The sequence below is a fragment of the Thermobia domestica genome, chromosome 15 (assembly GCF_964235325.1).
Source record: "Thermobia domestica chromosome 15, izTheDome1.hap1.1, whole genome shotgun sequence".
Taxonomy (NCBI): Eukaryota; Metazoa; Arthropoda; class Insecta; order Zygentoma; family Lepismatidae; genus Thermobia; species Thermobia domestica.
This window is the reverse complement of record NC_137468.1, coordinates 90,924,402-90,946,910: the sequence shown is the minus strand read 5'-3', so window position 1 is coordinate 90,946,910 and position 22,509 is coordinate 90,924,402. Positions and strand designations below refer to the sequence as shown.

The window sequence follows — 22,509 nt, the reverse complement described above, 5'->3', positions numbered from 1 at the left end:
ATTATTTACGCACTAGTCTGTAAAAATGTTATTACAAATTTGTTCAATAAACTATATAAGCATGCGGATCCATACAGTAAATCAGCACCGAAAGAATCACAATGTTCAACAATTTAAACTTGATTGTATGAGCTTTTCTTGCTGTATGAGCTTCAGGGTGTCTACTGATACTGGAAATAGACTGGAATTTTGATCCACATACTGGAAAAATCATGAAGCTGGTAATTTGTCAACAATACCTCTTTGTAATTGTTTTATAGTCTTAGAAACAATTTTGTATCCATTGAGATCGTAAATTTTTCCAAAGCAAGAGTTGTATAAATTTTGTAATTATACATTTAAAGCAATGGGTGGAGTGGAGGGCTGTAAGGGGAGTTGGGAGGCCCTTTAAAAAATGTTAAAAAATCATTATATTTCAAAAAAATCAAGTTTAACTAAATTTATTAAAAATAAAATATTCTTTTGATGGTAAAACAATTACAAACCTGAAATCATCAAGAGTGATTATTCCTTAAAAAAACTTTAAAAAAAATCATTGTATTAGGTACTGGAATTTTGAAAATGAAACTCAGTAGACACCCTGTTATAGTTTATACAGTAAATTTTAAGCTATATATATCGACTGCTTTCGCTTGCGGAGAATAATGCTTTGACCATTTAATTTTGTCTCATGTTATCGACATGTTAGATAGTTTATCAGTGTTTAGATAATATACAATATTACAGTTTGTAATGCACGAAGTAAAGGTCGTTCGTCAATATTTTTGAAATTTATTTATTTATTTTTTTTTCTTGGTGCAAAGACAGATTTCTTAAAGTAACTTTGTATTAATCGATGGTGTAATGATATTGTTTATATAGCTGATTACACCCATTAAAAGATCTATTGAAAAAAAACTAATATTTTCATGTACTGTTACAGATCATCGGTAGATCTACACAGAATTAAATATGACAACGAATCTAGAGCATCAGTTGAACAAATTGCAACTCGGTTCAGCAAATGGAGATTCTCCTGATCTAGGGGCACGAAAAGTTGGACCTATAGTGCCACCTAAACCGAAAAAATCACAGTCACAGGTATTGCTTTCGAAAAGTTATTGTAAAATAATACACAATTTGTAGTGTAGACACATAACTTGAAAGATGAATTCCAAATTAGCATTACATTGGTTTTGTGTTACAGTAGCTTGGAATGAGTAATACCATTTGAGTAGAGTATTTTGTGATTTTATTCAGTGAAGAACATATATACTACATTTTTATGAATAATTTAATCATTTTTGTTTTTTTTCAGGTCCCTGTCGTCCCAAAGAGTTATAGCTTAAATAATCCCTCTGAGCCATCATATTCTACGTTATTGCAGAGTAATATTAATGGTCAAAACGGCGATTCACAAATTAGCTCCAAAAATGTGTACAGTAATATACCGTCTAATAGGAACTTGGATATGACACCAACTTACAGCAACATCACTCCTTTGAATGAGGTCGAGAGGAAGAATCCGAAACGAGGTACAAAGCGCTCTGCATTTTTGAAATTTTATTCTAAATATTTTTACTGCATCTAAATATCTATTTAGTATTTCAATTGGTGACGTTGTTAGTATTGTTAACTATATATATTTTACATTGTGCATACGGTTGTCAAAGTATCGGAATGTAAATGGCTGGGTAACTGAAATTTCGTACTGTTTTTTTGTTTCGCGTATTTCAGAGTTCGATGTTCTGTTTGTAGAAAATCAGTGTTGATTCGAAATAGAACGGCTATAATTCTTTCAAATTATGCAATTTTCGAAACATGATGAAACCAAATCGAGTGTCAACGAATATGATACTTTATATATTTGAATCATTTTATTTATTATTTATGTATCTCTTACCTGCTATAGAGTTGTATTTATGCCCAGCTATGGAAAGTAGTTGAGATTGGTACTACTAAAAGTATTTTAACATTTTATTGCTATCGATACTTCAGTTGAGATATCCATTAGCAACGATAATTCTGGAATAAAGTGATATATTCTTGCTAATTCAGAAGACTTCTTTTTTTTCATATACTTGCAGATTCAAAACTCTTTCGTTGTTGCCTCCCGCTGGTCTAGTGACTAGCGCACGCACTTTACGTGCATGGCGTCCCGGGTTCGATACCTAGTGGGAGACCATTTAAATTTGAGCACGTCACTTTGCTTCGCGAAAAGGAATGCTAAAACTTCAAAAAACAACACCACTACTATTATTAACCATCCGTCTCCTCTAACCTACATGACACAAACGTGAGACGTAAAACTAGATATTGCATTTCGTTTTTCCTAATTATCCTTTAGTCTCAATAATATTGATTCTTACAAACACTGAAGTATTTTTCTTCTTTATAACAATGATTATCATAATTATTGTAGTTGTAAGCATCATCATGATTGGGCTCTTTTATATTTTAGTTGTAATATGTCACTTCTGAAAAGTAATTCTGAGTCATTGTTTTGCGCTAATGATCCACTTACGGCTATTATTAATTTTATTATTAAGTATTCTGCCTGTTGGCAGGTTGTGGGACTAGATTTCCCCGGCCCCACCTTAGCAATTGAATAAACTCCCAGTCTGCTATAGATGCGCGATACTTTTTCTGTCATAATTGTATAGATATAACAGCTTTTGTATGGTTAAATGGCTGGTTCTTGCTTGCCATCGGTGCAGGAGATTCCCGGTGGGAAAACAGATTGCCCCACTATACTTGATATTGGAGGGAGAATTTGTATTTCAAACAAATAAGATATAAAGTATGTTTCATAATATGGAAATGTTATTTGTTGTTTCTAGTTATTGCTGATTCTGGAGATGATGATGATCTACCACCACCACCTCCTCAACCGCCAGAGGCAGGAGATTATATGCAATGTGCAGCTGCCAACTTCCCTCCTCCTCCACCTCCAGACGACTTCCCTCCGCCACCCTCTCCTGTCAGTTCCAGTTATTCTGAACTAAGGCGAGCGACGGCAGCTTACACTAATACTCCATATGTACCAGAATACGGGCAACAATATGGCACTTATGGGCCATCCTCACAGGTGAGTAGACGGTAATGCTTATTTTCTGTGTGACATTATTATTATTATCTACCTTCTAGCGAAGCAAAAAACATACACTCGATTCTTTTTAACAGTTTATAAATAACGTGTAAAAATTCGTTCTACTTTTCTGTAATAGTTAAAACATTATGTTGCTCTTCACTGAACTAGATGACGAACATTACCATGTAATCAGATGGAAATTACACAGATAGGTCATTTGTATTCAATATTTTAATTTTACTTATTAACTACACAATACAATGAGGAACATGTCACTCCTTATTTTTGCACAATTGCTAAACACTGGGAGAAGTCATAGTAAAACTGTAACTCCAGGACCACGGAGGGAAGTCGTACTTTTTATGTTTGTTAAGGTGAAATAGTATTGAAAACGTCAATGAATTAGATAGGGGATGTATAGGTACAAGTATAGATGTTCTAGATATACAATTTAAAATGGAAACCTGTCACTTTTCGGCCAGTACGCCTCCGGAATTCCAGGAAGCCCATTTACAGGCCTTGACAAGAATCGTTTCCGTAATACATAATTCTATAGGTATTCAATTTTAACAATTAAGACCAAAAAAATACACACACACACACTAGCAGCAAACACACTCATCATCATTGATCTTTTTCTTTCAGTTAAAATAATCAGTATCCTGCCAATATGTGGCCGGTGACTTTCGGAAATCCAGGAGGTTCATTTCCAGACCGTGACAGAGACTAGTTTTTATATATTTACATAATCCCTATATTTCTGTTTATGTTCTGATAACTTTTTTTCTATCATCCAGAATTGAAGCAGTTTTGTTTCCGTGTTGTATCATCTAGAAGTTTAACCAACTCTTTTAATGATAGACTTTATTGTTAATCATCATTAGTAACTACTCGCATTCTGGTTCATTCTCTTCCATTTGTCGTTCCTTGAATGGCAGTGCAAAACAGGTTTTAAGAGTAAATTCATACCTGTACATTACAAGTTATTGGTATGGCTCATTTGAAATAATAATAATAATCAGATCTTTGTCGAAGAAATGAGAAAACGGAATATTAAAGTGGACAATTAATGATAACTTTTTTAATTGCAAACTAGTTAAACAGTTTATACAATTTACTTGAGGGTGGATCACTTGGTGTTCTCGGTGCTATGCTAAACGCCGCTTGAATAGTGCGGCGTTGCCAGGTAACGCGGCGTTGTCGAGTGCTTACTGGTGCCAGATAATAAAAGAAGTAATCATGGAATTCTACTTTGATACTTACTGGATAAATTAGTTTTCGACGCTTACCGCAATTCACAGCTAAGTTCCGCTTCTCGAACTGCAACGCTAGAATCCAGGAATTAAACGTACAAATTTGGCAACAACGCATTATGGCGTTCTGCGCAAGTTTCTTCTCAAAATCTGTTTCCTTAAATGTAAATTATATGAAACATAACACGAAAAACAGTCAACCAATATATCTATTTCGTGATAAGATTGTTACTTTAAAATACTTTACACACACAAATACACATTTCATAAAACGGAGCACTTCTAGTAAGGTCTAACAGCATGTGCCATCTTGTGTGCTCATTGTAAAACGAATCAAATATTTTCTTTTATTTGTTACCTTTTTCGATATCAGAAGACACAACAAATGAATCAGTGTCGTGTGTTGTAGCTGAAACATAACTCTATCTTAGAGTATAATATTTATAATATGTAACGTTTCATTGCGCAGTAGTTAAGGGAATGAGCTAAAATAGGATCTATATATTTTAAAGATTATTTTGATAAGCATTTGATTTGCATGTCTTCTGTCACTATTATTGCTGTCACTACTATTATTATTTCCGATATAAGGCTTACACATATATATAACTGTGAGTGGTAACCAGCAATAACCAAAAAGCTTCTTATAAACAGAAGGTTGGTGATGGGGATCGCTGGTAGATGATGTGATAAAAGAAGGTTCGTGATATGAAGTAGGTTAAGAAAGCCTGATGTGCATATATAGATATGGAAAGTCAGATCGAGTGTTGGCTTGTGGTGTGACGAGATTGGCAACAATTGACTTCTGGTGCAAAAAGTCCTTGGCCATATGAGTTTGTGGTAAACAATATCATGCCCTTGAATATTCTCAAGATTCTACCATTTCCTTACACATTCTTACTCCATTTCCTTTGGTAAGCATTCAGTCTCGTTCAGCCATAATTAGTCCAGGACCCACCATATAGTCCCTCAAACCAATACATGTGTAGAGAATTTTATTTATGAGATGTGTTTTAGGGACATACTAGATTAGTTTTTTCTTGCGTAGACATTTCCGCTTTGGGACGTTTTTCCAGTAGACGCCATTTTTTCAAATGGCATCTGCTAAATGTATAATTAGAGACTGCGATCAGTGTAATAAGTATTTTTTTTTTTTTTTTAATTTTTCTAGTTTTGGGTATTTTAAAAGGTACTTCTCTGACTGCCAAAATAGTATTTTCTTCGTATTCTCCACCCTCGAAAACATATATGTTGACACCAAGATGATAATTCTAAGCCAATTTTTAAAATTTCATTTTCCATGTTCGTCATTTTGAAAATATGGCGTCTACTGGAAAAACGTCTCAAAACTAAAGTGTTTACCCAAAAAAAATATCTTGTTTGTCCCTAAAACACATTCCGTAAGTAAAATTATCTGCTCATATATTGTTTTGTGGAACTATATGGTGGGTCCAGGACTAAATCATTCAATCATCCGTCTCTTTTAATCTGCAGGACATAACCTAAAACATAAACTGGAAGTTTTCTTTTACAATTGAAAAATATTATTATTATTATTTTTTTACACCTTTTGTATATTTACAAGATTTTCTATATTATTTAGCGTATAGTTTTATTTATTTATTTTTTCATTTTTAAATTTGTTTATTGTTCTAAGTTGTTATCATAAACAAGTTCAATTTATACCTGTTGTAAATACATCAGAAACAACGCAGTTTTGCATGGTGTGGTTGTTTCGTGGAACCAGTTAATCATTCTTATGCGGCGTATAAGATAAGTATCTGGTATTTTGATGGTATTGTAGTACTAACGAATAAAATATTCATCAACGAAAGTATTATTTATTATGTTTAAAGTGAAATAATTGTCTCTGATGTGGAAATAATTGACGTCAAGCGTCTCTTATGCAAGAAAATAATACAATGCTTTCATACATTTTGCCTTTCTTTCCTAGAGTTCCACATATGAGTCAATATATGAGCCAATTAACCCGAGACCACCAAGTCAATTATCATCTCGTTCCAATTATTCTTTATACGCACCACATAGCTCGAATCCTGCTAGTGAATCCGGAAGAACAGCTGAAAGATACGGAAAAGAAGCAGAAGTTGATGCACTCACAGATCTTCTAGTTCAGTCAATGGATGGTTCGTCTGATTCCGACTTCTATGGTAAGGTTCTTTTACTTCTTTCAGTGTATTGTGCGTGTGCTTTCCAAAGCAGGACGATTAGGTTTATATGAATTATTCTAGTACGATCAAAAGTGTCTCATTATTTACTGATACTATAAGTTAGTAGTTCCCAATTTCTTTTTGACTATGTGTACGACATTATGACATCTTGTTTGATTTTTAGACTTCAAACTATATACATAAATTTCGAAACTCTTATAGAACTGCTATGTCCCTCCGTCTGTTTGTCAACATATATCAGAGCAAAAACGATAAGAGATATCGTCAAGCGGTCTTCTGCAAATCAATCCGGCGACCCAGCAATAAGTTCCTTCTCCTTGATTAGCTTTCTATTCAATCCAGAAGTGGTGGAAATCAACCATTTCCAGTTTACTAGTATTCCGGTTTCAATACTAATTTTCATAGAACAATAATGATAAAAAGTATCGAGTAGCGGTGTATTGCATCCAAAACTGTGTCCCGAGAAAAGATTCCATCGTTTCCGTTAACCAAAATATGCTAGAAATCAACAATTTCTGATTTCAAGATTGATCGATCTAGAACAAAAATAATTATAGATAACAACAAGTGCTTTTTGGAATCGATTTAGCGTCTCAATACAACATACCGTTACCACTCACAATACTACCAAAATCGGAAATAGTTGAAATGTACTAGTTCTTCCAGTTTCAATATAAATTTCCGTAGAGCAAAAAGGGTAATAGATATTGAAAAAGTTTTCTTTCAATCGATTCAGTGTTCAGATGATCTCTTCCGTTGAAAACCACTACTATAAGTTATAAATAAATAAGTTACAGGTCAAAAAAAGTTTAAAAAAATGCGTAATGATGAAACTTTGCTGTATGTGCGTTATTCCACTGCAATTCCCGGTGACTTATGTATCAGTACTTTTTTTTGTGTGTGTGTGTGTGTGTGTGCCATCTACTGCTGTAATATCTAGAAACAAATTCAAAAGTTACTGCAAAACTGAATCGTCAAAACTATAGTAAGCAAGAGAAAAAGAAACTATACATAATAAAAGATAATCCGTCGTTGTTTCTTTTTTGTATATAGTTCTCTTTGTATAGATGTCTGATTCGATTATATCCGACCAATTTCCAGAGTGCGCTTACCCTATGAAAAGCAGTGGTGGTAGTTGCATGAACTATCATCCGACATTGCAATTTCCAATACAACGAACCATGTTGGGGTACAGGTATAGAAATTCTATCCCATTACTCCCTGCATGTTTACCATAGGAAGTGAGGACGCTGTTGTAGACATCGCTTTAACAATCTAGATATGCAAAAATGAATTAGGCTAGTGTTGAGGATTTTGACAGGTATGCCATGAAAGGGAGTAACACAGATTTCTGATTCCTGTCATGATAAAACAGGAGGGGATAGGTAGAGGCTTTGTTTATGTAGATCTGCACTTGGTTATTGTTGGTCCACACAAACGAAGGATGTCTTTCCGATAGATTAGGTTCGTGATGGATTGCTGGAAGTAGGCAACACCTACCTTCATTATTTTTATTCACCGTAAGAACCTCCAACTTCGTGGTAGTTGCTTTTTATTTTCTAGTAGCTCAAGGTTAATAGTACTAAAACGAATTGTTTGTTTCCTTTGTAACATAACTAATTGTTGTGTTTCAGGAATTTGCACGAAGTGTGGTGAAAAGGTAGTAGGGGAAGGTTCAGGCTGCACTGCAATGGATCAAGTGTATCATATTAGTTGCTTCACTTGTTGTGTGTGCCAGATCCAGTTACAAGGAAAGCCCTTCTACGCTCTCGATGGGAAACCTTACTGTGAGGAAGATTATTTGGTAGGTAGAAACAAAAAATCATAATAACTTATTATTTTCATAGTATAGCCCGATATTATATTAACTGCTTGTGTTTAGGTGCAAATTTTGATGACATGTTTTGCTAGCAAATGCTCCCAGTGTTATTGAGGGTAATATTTTGTTTCCTTTCTTGGACACCTTTCATATGGAATTAGTCTGAACTCGAAGTCTCGTTTTAAGTTCGAATGTCTCGTATGAGCATCTTGGAGAAGTATTCATTTCCGCCGAGAGGGTCACGTACCCCCCCCCCCCCGAAGTTTCCTTGGACACCCTAGGATCTGGGTATATTTACTTCGATATTTAACAACGAAACACATACCTGAATGTCCTCCCTCCCCTCCCAAAGTTATACCGAAATAGGTGCCACTTGAAGCACCCTAGTCTTTCTTCTTCCATTCTAGGATGGACATCTAAAAACGTTGAAACACGTGTTAATTATTTTAAATGAATAGTCCACCAATTTTCATGTCTAACCACAAGGGATTTCGAAATATGGACATCTTAATATAATAATTGCAACCCCCACCTCTTTTTTTCTAATCTCTTTCCCGGCATAAGCATACGGAAGCTTAGAGTTTCACTTCAGGTGTATATATATCTATCTGGGCAAGTGACCTATTGTCTAAGAAATGAAGCTTACTATATTTGGTGGCCGAGGTCGGCCAGTGATAGACTACTTTTATGTGGTACTTTATTTCTCAATAATTATTGGCCGGATGGGAACGAAATTTGGTGGACAAGTAGCCCGTCGTCTAAGGAATATAGTTCACTGTATCTGGTGGCTGAACTTAGCCATGGACAAGCTCGGCTTGGCTTGATGTGTATGTGGTACTTTATTCCTCGGTAAGTATTGGCTGGATCTGAATCAAAGTTGGTTGAAAAGCAGCCCATCGTCTAAGGAATAAAACTCGCTATATTTGGTGACCGACCTTAGCTAGGGTAGGTTCGGCCCAACTTACATGCCGTACTTTATTTCTCGGTAACTACTGGTCGCATCTAGATGAAATTTGGTGGGCAACTAGCTCGTCATCTGAGATATTAATCTGTGATTTGTGGCCAAGCTCGGCCATAGACAAATTTCACTCTTCGGAGTTCGGCTCCAAATATCATAAAGGATGAAACATGTATTATTCATCTCATCCCATTTTCTTTCCTTCTAGGTCAAATATCAAAAGACGCTTAAAGGCGTTTCTTATTATTTTAAATGAAGTTCAAACACCAAATTTTATGTTTCTAACCTAGAGATTCCGAGTTATGAGTTATTCTTTTCAATCTCGTTTCTTCTTTTCTATATCAAATATGAAAAAACACTGAAACATATATCTAATTATTTTAAATGAGAAGTCCAAATACCAAGTGTCATTTCTTAAATCTTAAAGAGAGATTTCGGAGAAACCGTAACTTAAAAGAGACAGTAGGTTATTTAGATTCTTTATTATGCTTATCCTAAGGGGGACGGGATTCACAGGGGAGAAGATGGTTTAAAATTTATGCCAAGCATAGAATATCTTAGAATCCTCTTAATTTATGGAGATGAAACTCAGTGCACTCAAAAAGTGAATGACTGAACTAGGACTCGAACCCGGATTTTCGGCATACCGTACCGATGCGTTAACCACTATTCTACCCAGTCCGCTTCCCAGAACAACCACACACTATCTCACTCCTGAAGTCGGTGCTCTCCACTCAGACCATATGGCTTATACTGCAGAGTAGTTGCTGTGCTTGGGCAATCCAATGTCCATATGTTGAGAACACCTTGTTCATGGTTGTAATATTATATATATTAATGAAGGAAGGAAACAACCGAATGTTTTACACACCAGACCCTCTGTAGGTGCGAAGTGTGTGTTATTGAATTTGTTTGTTTATGTCCAATTTGTCTCCCTCTCATACAGACGAGGAATATCTTAGCGATAAATTGGTGCAAAACATTAGTCTGATAATAATAGGAATACAGTTTTGCATTTTTAACAGAACGGCTATCTTTTATTTCCCATTGCAACAGAAACTAGCAACAATCATGAATCCGTTACCAAAATTGTATCTTTGAAGTCTGACAACGTATTTCCACTATCGCTCGCTGTCTGGTGCTCGTTAAGTCGTCGACATTCGGTACAAAGTTGTGCATTGCCCCCCCCTCCCCCCCCCAAAAAAAAAACACGTGATCTTGTCCCTTTCAACGCTTCTCCAATTTCAGATCAGGATAAATTGTGGTGTGAATTGTCTTGAGAGATGTTTTCATCACAGTTTATAATCTGTCTCTGTATCTAGGTTTTTTCTTGCAACAAAATACTCTTTCTGGGTAATAGCGGATATAGTGGATGTAGATGGACGGGGAGTTTACTTGTTTCTGCAGTGCAGGAATCACCTCACTTTCCTGACCGTTTTTAACACACGTGCTGTGCCATTCTTTGCACGGTGAATCCACATTCCCTGCTTATCTTAATTAATGCACTATAACAATATTTTGCATTAGAAGGCTCCATTATGTGATCTTCCTCATAGAGATTGATCGTCGTTGGCAGGAATAAACTAGGGTCCAATATGTGTTTACGACCGGTGATGATATTTACTTGTACTAGATGGCGCTATCATCGCTTGTGAAAATCGACACTATAGATTGGAAAACAAGCGCTGTAAAGAATATTAAACTAACATGAACAATGAACTTAATAACAGAGAATTAATCGACAATATTATGCACTAAATAAACGTCAGTTCTATACGTAACTTCGCGAATACTCAGCTAAAAGAATTTTTGTTCATTTCACTAGGGGAACTTTCAAGACAAAACGTACAAACTTGAGGTTCTTGAAAATAGGATAAGAGGAAGTACCAGTAATACTAATTATGTATGAACTAATTTCTTGTCATTGTGTCTAACAGAAACAGATTTGACAACTCATTACTTTAAATAATAAGCTCATCGTCATAAAGAAGAGTTTGCGAAAGTGGCAGTGTAGTTAAGAACAGTTTAGGTTCAAGAAATTATTTTCTTAGTAGTCACTGTTACGAGGGTCACTACGAAAGTTTTGAGATGTGAATTAACTTACATACTTAAAATCAATTTAACACTTACATTTTCGAAAACCACTTTTGGAAGCAGTGTTGCCAGTCTTTTTCTTCAAGTGTTGAAAGTTCATTCTTGTAAGCCACTACAGCTTCTTCAGGGCTGCAAAATCTCTTCTCACGCATGTGATCTTTGATCCTGGGGAACAGAAAAAAATCACACGGGGTGTGGTAAGGGCTATACGGCGGATGAGTCATAAGTTTGACCTCCGTAGATTCTAAAAACTGAATTGTGATGTTGGCCGTGTGTGCGGACGCGTTGTCATGATGAAGCAGGATCCCACGCAATCCAGTTCTTGGACACCGTTCCCGAAGCTTCTGGAACACTTTTGTTAGGCAAACAGTGGTGTACCACTGAGCAGTAACAGTCCTTTATTCTTCAAGTGGAACAGTTACAACATGGCCAGATTTGGAGAAGAAAGTTGCGACCATCTTCCCCCACACTTCGCGGTCGCTTCACTTTCGTGGGTGGATTTTCGTCTGGAAAGATCCAAACTGTAGACTGGCGTTTATTTGCAGGGTCAAATTGATAGATCCAAGTCTCATCACCAGTAACAATGACAGAGACGCGTCGAGAATTGCCTCCATCAAATCTTGCAAGCATTTCTTCACACCATTCCACACGCATGCGCTTCTGCTGTTCAATGAAAGTGTGAGGCACCCAACGAGATGAAACCTTCCTGAGCCGAAGATGATCATGAAGAATTTTTGTTACTGCTGGCGATCCAATGTTCACTGTAGATTCGAAAGTTGCTCGAGGATTTTCTCGAATCATTTGTTCCACAGCAGCAATGTTTTCATCTGACACAGCTGTTGCGGGACGTCCAGCTCTCTCTTCATCTTTAAGCGATGTCCGGCCTCTTCTGAATTTAACAAACCACCGAAAAATTGTAGCACGGGAAGGAGCAAGGTCCCCAAATGCCCCTTGCAAACGATCGTTCAAACCACTTTTGAAATCGTAAAGGATCATTGCCCGAAAATGTTCCCTTTCGAGCTCCATTCTAGACAGCCGAATACTGCTCACATCAACAAACAAGTGAAGGCGATGCGGCCACGCCGATAAGCGAGGCGAGTTGAAACTTGCTTCGCTTCTTCGCTCTGGATACCACTACCGAACGCAATTGTTGGAATTCTAATACTGTGCCACAACAGTGCGTATCTCAAAACTTTCGTAGTGACCCTCGTAGTATAGTTGTTGCTGCATGGATTAACATCAAATGGATTACTGTGAAAAGGCTACCTGATGCATCCCACATTTGAGTAATATTTTAATGACTTGTTTCAATGGCAAATGCCGCCTTTACATAGTAATTACAATGTGAACTTTAACATACAGTATTACCAAATGAAATACTTCAGGATTGTTCCCCTATACACAGTAGCCTAGTAAAAGCATACATGGTTTCATGAAGGTATCGTATTATTCCATGTGTAAAGTCCCATAACTTTTTGAGGCTACATTATACACATTGTTGGTACATTTGAATATCGTTTTTACGACATTATAGTATTGACAATAAAGGTTGCAAATATTTTTAATACCATTGAGTTTATTTTAGGTGCTGTTTACCTCAAAATCGTCTTTCTGCAGTACTTGATGTATATTTCCGTGGCTGCTTTTTCTCCCCTCGCCTTTAGCTAAAAATAAGTATTTTTGGTTTTGGTTTTTGAGTTTTACGTCCCGTTCAGCAGCGAGGCTATATGAGACGTGGACCTACTGATTAACGTGGAATCCGAACCACATGAGCTCCCGCCGATAAGTATTTTTGAAGAACGACGTAGCAAGAGGTCGAAGTACAAGAAGTTTTGTAGGATTACGAGTAGGAATTCCTTCTCACGTAAACACTTACTGTGGTGACAAATACGTAGAAAACTGTTACTGCATTAATACTGCATGTGTATGCAGAAAAAAAAAAAGGAAGAGGGGAGGAGTTTTCATAGTTGTTCATTATGTTGATTCAAATATGGTATTGTATTATCTATTTTTTTTTTTTTTAAAGAAAGATGATATAGTTTTAAAGTTATATTATTATTATAGTGAAATTGACTTCCTTTCTAGTGTAGTTGATAATTATTTCCTTTCATTTTAGAATACATTAGAAAAGTGCTCTGTATGCATGAAGCCAATTCTTGACCGTATTCTGAGGGCAACTGGAAAACCGTACCATCCGCAGTGTTTTTGTTGCGTTGTCTGTGGGAAGATCCTTGATGGTATTCCGTTCACTGTAGACGCTACAAACCAAATCCATTGTATCGATGACTTCCACAAGTAAGTAGTTATATACATAATATTTAGAAATAAAGATAATTTTTTGAAGTTAATATATATTACTGTTCATAATTACATGTGTATGGTAAAGAGCTAGTAACAATCCCTAGAAACCTTGGAAAAATGTACCTTCTGAGTAAATCAAAACTAGAGCGAAAATTCAACAAAGAATTTGTGGATGTTATTTTGAGGATGTAAAAGGCCCATTGTGTATTTAATTAATTTATTATGTGGGTCAGTCAGAAAGTTAATTGCACTTCTTCGTAAATATTTTTGATCAAATGCTGTTTTGATGAAACTGTGTGGTAACACTGCAGACATGTAGCCATATCGTGTGACGTAGCGACTTTCACGAGGCAAGTGGAAGTGTTCTGATAATCAGTTGTAAACATGACTCGACAGCTGCAAGTGGCGTCCAAATTGGAAATGCGTGCAGTGATTCGTTTCTTTCTGGTGAAAAGGTGTAACTGCACTGAAATTTATCGGCAGTTGCAATGAAGTGTATGGTGAAAATGCAATGTCACGTCAGGCTATCGCGAAATTGCGAACAGACGTATATATATTGACGATGCTGAGCGCAAGGGAAGACCATTAATTGCGACAAATCCGGAAGTCGGTGCTCGCGTGGATGAATGCATTCTTCCGTGTGACTTCCATGAAAGACGAACTTCTAAAGCGATGATACCACTCGGATGACGTGAAAGCTGGAGCCCAAGAATGGTTATCGGGCATTGGGAGGGATTTCTTTGCAGAAGGCATAGAAAAACTTATACCACGCCTCAACAAATGTTTAAATAACGGAGATAATTACGTTGGAAAGTAGATTGTGAATTGAACTTTACGATACAAATAAAGTTAGTGTAAAATTTCTATCCTGTTTTATTTTCTGAAGCAGAGCAACTAACTTTTTGACTGACCCTCGTATTTAGTCATTTCAAGTATCAGTCAGAATATTCGTGGATGCTATAGGATGCATATGGTAATATTTAAAAAATAAAAACATCTTACCTTACATCCTTATAATGAATTGTGACAAATGCAGCTTTAAGATATCGCTCAGCTCTTCTTCGGTACTGTTTCAGCTGCGCTACTAAATGCATGACATGTTAATGGGAATTTTTCATTCTGGGAAATCCTATAACTCGTGTGAAATAACTTCTAAAATTAATTGACTTGATTCAATTTTGAGTTCAACATCCCTTTCAACAGCGAGGCAATATGAGACGTGTAGACCTACAACTTAACGTGGGATCCGAACCACATGAACTTCCGCCGGGAATCGAAACGTGGCTCTCCCACGCCAAAAACGCATATGCTAACCGCTTAGCCTATAACTCCACAGTTCGAATTATTAGAATTTCGTAGTATAATCCATATAAAATTACTTGCTACTTACACGAAGATTATTTAAAAATTACAAACTAGTTTCAATCACTTAAAACTCACTTTAGTTTGCAATAATTATTAATAACTTTACAGTAACGCGATACAGCTCTATGTTATTCGATGTCTTATTGAGTTATATATTGATAATTATCACAGCCACAAAAAATAAATATAAGTTCTGTGTTTTGTCCAAATTTCCCAAATACAGAATCCAAATTTCGAAACCACAGAATGATTTTTTTCAGTGGGTGAAATACTTTTAGCGGCAACGGACCCAGAGTATTGATTCGATGTATTTTGTTACACTGAACTAAATTTCGAAACCCCAGGACGATTGACCGTGTCAATTTTGTTTTATGGGCAATAAACTTGAGCAATTTTGGATAGGGAGGAGACAAGTTTTTGCGTACCTACGTTTAGTCATGCTAGTGTAACTTAGTTTTGTGTACCTACGAATTTAATTCAACTAATTTAACGTACATTATTCGAATAATGCTTGGTGTATTTCAGAAAATTTGCTCCCCGGTGCTGTGTTTGTAAATTACCTATCATGCCAGAGCCTGGACAGGATGAAACTGTGCGAGTAGTTGCACTGGATAGAAGTTTCCACGTCAATTGTTACAAATGTGAGGTACGTAATCGCTGTAAAAATAAATTAATTATTATACGATATTCCCACTAGTCCAGTATATATCACATACTGAAAATCAATAGAAGCATGGTGATTACTGCTGAAATATCAAGATGATACATAATAAAAATCACACTAAATATTGCATTGTAGTTTGTAAATCTAGGTTTGGAATGGCTTTTATGTAAAATGCTTTATTTTAATTATGTTATCTGTGTTGTAAAAGCAGCGATATCTTAGCTGTGTATTACTCAGAACAATTATTGGATTATCTCGTGTTATTTATTTGCTTAGTGTTGTGTCATTTGAGATATATGAGTAAAGAATTATTTTGTGTACTTACAGCTATTTGTAAAATTAATCGCAGAATGTGTTCTGTTTTACATTGGAAAACTGAATACGCTTAAATACAATATTAGCTACTTTCTTCTTTTTAGACTAAATGTAGGCTCTGAATTTTGGTAGCGAAATCCAGTGATATCGTCTTAAGATATTATGCACCTTAAAAGAGTCACCTTTTTACAGTTAACAGTGCAATAAATTAAAGCCTGTCTGTCACTGATAGATTAACAGATATTTTTAATTTTCTAGGTGTTACACCATTACATCACATTTTTCCTGCAAATTATTCATTAAACTTTCCCGATGTTATAGGATATACATGCTGTTAGGAAGCCCAACATATTTTAATCTCTGAAAATCAGAGGATTTGACAAAAGGTCCACAGAATTGAGGTTTCTGTTTGTAAAAAATATTAAGAGTAATGAAAAAATGATTTCAAGTCTATTGTCTGTACTACAAGTTGCACTATATGCGTCCGAGCATTCTCTTTCAAAATAATCGGAGGATTCTATAAAAAGTTTTGCCATTTCTTTCGCAACACAAATCCCAGGTTCTGTTCCAAAATGAGCAATATGCATTCAGTCAGTCCTTGAAGTGCAATTAGTGTTAGGACAGGGTGTCTATCGGTCACGAAAGTGTCACGTAATCAGAAAACGGTCATGAAAGTCACGAAATCAGAAAACAGTAATAAAAGTCACGAAAAAGTCACGAAATTTAGCTTTTGGGTCACGATTTTTTTAACTACAAATGTAGGTACAGATTGGAAAGTTTTGTTCTATAAAATGTCAAAATTCACCACCAAAAATGTCTATGGTCGGCTTTAGACGCTACCAAATCGCAAGCAAAATACGTTTCTATAGCATGGATGAAAATTTGGCCTAATTCGCACCCAAATTCGCTCTTGAAAATGTTAGGAAAATTTATGATTTGGTAAAGAAAAGGTCACGAAATTTCATTTTGGAATTTTAGTAGACACCCTGTAGGATAATGCCATAACAGTCGTACACGAAAATCAGTTTATCCTTACATTGCCTGGGCTTTGACAAATTTTGATATTCGTAGTGACCCGTAATAGCGCCACTTATTCGACTGACGTTTTAGTTTTGGCTCACTCCATTTGGCCTGTGTCCAATCGAGCTTAAGAGAACTTTTCTTTCGCGCTCATGGCACTTCAAGTGGGTTTGAGTAACGATATATCATAGCCATTTCTGCATTTCCCAAATGCAGAACCCATCGCGATGCCATTTTTCTCATTCCTTAGATGCCAGGCGTTCCCTCAGAATATGAAGTGTAGTCATATGAGATAATCCTATCTTTCGGACTAACTCACGATCCGTCTGGCGTCGATCCGTCCGTAGCAACGCACCAACAGTCTGCACTTTCTCTTCACTAACACTACAACAACCCTGCCAAGGCATGTGTGTTACACTTTCTCATCCCTCATTGAAGACTTTTTTTGCTGTCCCATTGTTCTGTAAGGCTTCGCAGATTCTCTATGCGTCTTACGAAGACTTTGGTGACATATTGTTCTGTACGACCCAGGTATATTCAGTATTTATATAATTTCGCTGTCCTGTTTCGAGAGCAAACTTGTTACTGACAAATCTAGACAGCCAACTCATATAAAACTATTCTTGTCATGACGCGTAGCATTGGAAAGGGTAGTTCATTTATTTTGAGATAGATCAATACTCAACTAATATGCTATAAACGAGAAGCACAAATTCCATTTCATGTCTTATATGCAGTGTTTCTGCTATTAAAATTCAGCTTTGGTATATTATCCTCAAAATTTCAAAGGAAGTCGCGTTTTCACAGCTTCCGTGGAAGCTATGTTGTGGTGCGTACCATTATTGTAATTGTTATATATATATATATATATATATATATATATAACTTCATGTTAACGTTCTACGTTATGTCTTTTAAGTTAAGAGGGAGAGGTTATTAATAAAAGTGAAGGATTGTGAAACAATTGGTGGAACGAGAATGTTGGAGGAAAGGGAGAGAACCTTGAGAAAACCCATGGACTGGATGTTGTCTACCACAAACTCACATAACCTGGGATCGAACCAGTGACCTTGCACCAGAGATGAGCCATCTACCACTTAGATTATAAGTGTCCTGTAGTGTTCAATCCATATAAATAAACTAACTTAAGTGCTAGGTAGAAGGCAAAACAATACATGAAAATATGCTATTATAAGTATTTGTTAGCTTCTCGATTTATTTCGAAATTCAGGTCGAAAGCTTGGCGCAGGTTAAGATTATACAGGGTTAAGCAAAAGTATCGAGAAAGGCCAATAATGACGGAGGGAAAGCAGATATTACAAGTTTGTATTTGTGTGAAAACTATTTAAAGGAGGTATGACCATCATGGCACCCATGTTGAGTTCCGTCATATTGGTTATCACAGTATTTTTAAAATGGAAAGGAATATGTGTAACACATTAGTTTAAGCTAGAATCTTCCCATAAATGAGAAGTTCAACGCATTTTCGACCTATTGCCATTCGTTTAAGAGGTAGGATGTGCAATGTTTGACATTTGTGTCTAATCGTGAATGATGCCTATTATGAGACGAGCCGACACGATAAATTTGTCTCGTGACAGTTCTATCATATCGCATGTCTGTACCAAAGGTATGAGCCTCTTGTCTGTTGCGTCAATTTCAAGATATGACGCGAGAAATTTATCGTCAGCCCCACTGGTCGGTAATCAGTATGAATTGAGCAGACTAATGAGACCAATTTTCCCCCTGAATCTATCTTAAAACACACGTGCCATCTGATAAAGGGCCGAAGGTCAATTACACTTTGTTATCTTACTTGCAGACGTTCTGCATGTAGCCGCTAGTAGTGATGAGTATTGTGCTAAAGAAATGATAATTGTGTGCGTGTTAGTGATTGCAATGGAAGTCAGTGAACGAGGACGTATTATGTTATTAATGATCCGTGGCTATGGAGATCGTAAGTGATCGTATACTGTGATGCAACAGTTATTTAATGCTACATTCCCCGAACGTAACCAAATTTAGAAGTCAACATAAAAAGAAATATTCACGTTTCGCAGGAACTGAAAGGCCGAAATCATGTAGCAGAGAGACAGTTTTTGTGGATGTGTTACTATCTTTTGTGGAAAATCTGCATACATTGAGATCTAGCATTACCAATGTTAAACGCTTAGGTGAACCGACATAATTGTCACTGTTTGAGCGATGAATACCCACTTTGGATGATAGAATGTCATAGCCAGTATACATAGAAACTGATGTTTGGGTAGAAGTGATGGGAGACATAAGTGTTTGTCCTCTTTTTTCACTGATGGCATTCTGAAAGATGAGAAGTATTTGGTACAGGTTGTCCTTGCCGTCCAAATGCCTACACAGGATTTTAATTGCGTTTGGTTCTAACAGAACGGAGCGTCGCTGCACTAAGAACGGCATGTCCGACAATACTTACTTGAAACATTTCCAAAACGATAGATTGAAAGAAGAAGTGTGATCGAATCTGCCTGCAAGATCTCCCCATCTATCATCTCTGAGATATTGTCTGTGGAATTACATTACGGACAACGTGTATCACACAAAACCACAAATCCTGAATGACTTACTGCATCGCTTTGTGGACGAAACAAGAGGATTTTCTTGGAATATGCTACAACATGCACTTTCGATCGGTTGGCCTATTTTCAGATACTCGAAGAGAGGCGGTTTAAGTACTTGATTTGACTCATTCCGTAAGTTAATGTCCTGTTTTCTTGTTCATACTCTCTCAAATTTGCAATACACAGTTACTCATAGAAACAGAGTAAACACGTCTTTCAAATAATTCTCCGGGAGCACGGGGCCTAGAAGTAGAGCGCTTACCACTGGTGCGTGGGGTAGAGGTCTGCACGGGCCGGAAACTTTTACCCGGGCTCGGCCCGAGTCCGAAACATGTTTTACCAATTAATCCCGAGCTCGTGTGATAATCAAATGAACCCGAAAGAAGCCCAAATTGCAGAAACTTAATAATTAACGCAAAATTATATTTTTATGTAGAGCAATGAGAGATTTAATTTTGCAGTTGTACTTTAGAAGTTCTGAAAAAAAAAAATAGTCCAATAAATATTGTTGTATAGTATATTTACAAAGTTAGGCCCGAGAAATACAGTTACAAATTTACGAACACGAAGTGACATATGCTTTGTAGGTTCGAGTCCGGCCCGCGGGCCGGGTCAGGCTTAAGCCCATGCAGACCTCTAGCGTGGGGTCTCTGATTCTATCCCCGACGAAGTAAGTTTGCGGCAAACAACATTATGTCCGTGCTTTTTTTCTTGGGATACTCCCTTTCCTCCCGCATTCTCATTCCAGCAGTTACTCCATATTATTCGTCTCCCTTAGCGCAAAGGACATAATCATGGGACATTAAACTGAAAGATTTTCATACAGTTCTTATTTTCTAATGTCAAACGCAGCACACCATCCATATCTCGGTCGTTACCGGGATTAAACGAATGGCAGTAGATCAAAAATGCGTTCAGATTCTCATTTGTGGAACGATTCTACCCTAAATTAATGTCTGACATACCTCTTTCAGTTAAAAAAAAAAAAAAAAAAAAAGTTTAATATTCAATGTAGCGGAACTCAAGATGGCTGTCATTATGGTTACACCTCCTTTCGATGCAGTTTTCGTACCAATATCCACTTGCAATATTTGATTTCCTTCGCCTACGCGTCTCATTATTACTGACCTGTCCTGATATTTTTGACACCCTGTACAAAAGGTAGAATTTATTTTGAAAATCATTTTGCAAAACATTATTCCTTGGATAAACTTCAATAAGTTTTAATTGTTAAAAAAGAAAAGTTTTTATATTGTACACGTATAATTAAAGTGCATGGAATTCAGTGGATTTTTCTTGCTTTAAAATAAAAATCAGTTCAATTGCATGGTTTATGATATAGTTATTGCCTTTTATGCTAATTTGTTTGAAATTTTATATTGATTTATTCACTTGTGAAGCTGACTACAATTACTAAATTGTATGATGATATCGATATTTGGTGAACATAAATTGTTACCTCTTTTAATCTGAAAGTCGAATGGCAATATCATTAGCAATAAATATGTAGATCTTATACTTAAATGCTTGAAGTAGTGTGTTTAAAACTGGTCTTTTTTTTCGTATAGACGTGGTGAATATCTTCGTATGTAAAGTATTACTTTCGACAGACTTGTCTGGTTTTATTGAGCTTTGAAGAAGTTAAAATATTTTGTTTTTTCAGGACGTCGGTAAGTGACAGAAATAAATGAAAAGTATTGCATTGTGCTTGAGCATGAACATTACGTGCATGCTTAAATCGTGTTCTCCTGAGTTATAAATTACGGGTCTATTGCATATACGAATCGTATACAACACGTTGATAATCACTAAACTTCGGAAGGTCTTTACGTTATGTCAAATGAAAGAAGATTCTAATAAATCATAAGTCGACATACTCGTTATTTCGAAGTTATAATTCGTGGAATGTGTTCTAGAATATCTTTTAAGAATAACTGTGAGCATTGAAAAAAAAATGTTGAGAAATTGTGTACAAATTATAATGGTCATTCTATCACAATGTAGTAAAACAATTCAAAAAGAATCCTATATTTAAAAATACGTAACTTGATGACGCACATTGTATGCGACTAACGACAGGAGTGATTTTTAGTAAATCAATTTCGTAGTGCAGATACTATAGCATTTCAAATAGCAGTCACTTGATTCAAATTCTAACTACTAACCTAATAACGCTGTTTTCAAAATGCTTAACAAATCAACAATGATTACAGCAAATTAAATTATCAGTATTCTGTTGTTGATTTTTTGCTTATCGTTTATTTCAAAATCTTATATTGTGTTTAAAAAATATATATAGGTAGATCAAAAAGTAATGCCTCCTGTGTCACAAAAAAAAAAAAAAAAAAAAATTAATGAACATAGAACAAGACAAGCTATTGCAGAGCATAGTCTGAACTATCCTGTACAGAATCCTACCCTTTAACATATTCTCCATGAAATTGAACACATTTACGCCATCTTTGAACCCAAGCGTCAAAACCTTTGTGGAAAAATTCAGGAGGTTGCTTTTTGACCCATGATTTTACAGCTGTTTTAACTTCATCCAAATCATTGAATCGGCAACCACGTAGATGTTCTTTTAAAGGGCCAAACAGATAAAAGTCAGAAGGGGCCAAATCAACTGACAACTGACCAACCCATTTTCGCAATCGCCTGAGTTGTGAAAAATGAGGTGTGTGGGCGTGCATTATCGTGACGGAATTTGATGGAATGAATATCTTTCAGTGGTCTCTTCTTTCGTAGCGCTTCCTTAAGTTTCCGAAGTGTGTTTACGTAGGTTTCGCTGTCAATTGTGGCACGATCTTGCAGGAAATCAACAAAAATAACACGCTGTGTATCCCAAAAAACTGTTGCCATAATCT

At 36.1% G+C, this 22,509-nt stretch overlaps 1 protein-coding gene across 1 annotated transcript in view; it reads left to right on the top strand.

Moving 5' to 3' along the window:
- Nucleotides 1–22,509, top strand: part of Zyx (lipoma-preferred partner zyxin) — a 41,034-nt gene that overhangs the window by 5,551 nt on the left and 12,974 nt on the right. The window contains 7 exon segments of the mRNA XM_081739956.1: nucleotides 923–1,080; nucleotides 1,298–1,514; nucleotides 2,820–3,067; nucleotides 6,278–6,494; nucleotides 8,150–8,319; nucleotides 13,503–13,681; nucleotides 15,578–15,698. Of these exon segments, the coding sequence (XP_081596082.1) occupies nucleotides 952–1,080; nucleotides 1,298–1,514; nucleotides 2,820–3,067; nucleotides 6,278–6,494; nucleotides 8,150–8,319; nucleotides 13,503–13,681; nucleotides 15,578–15,698 (1,281 nt within the window). The 5' untranslated portion in view covers nucleotides 923–951.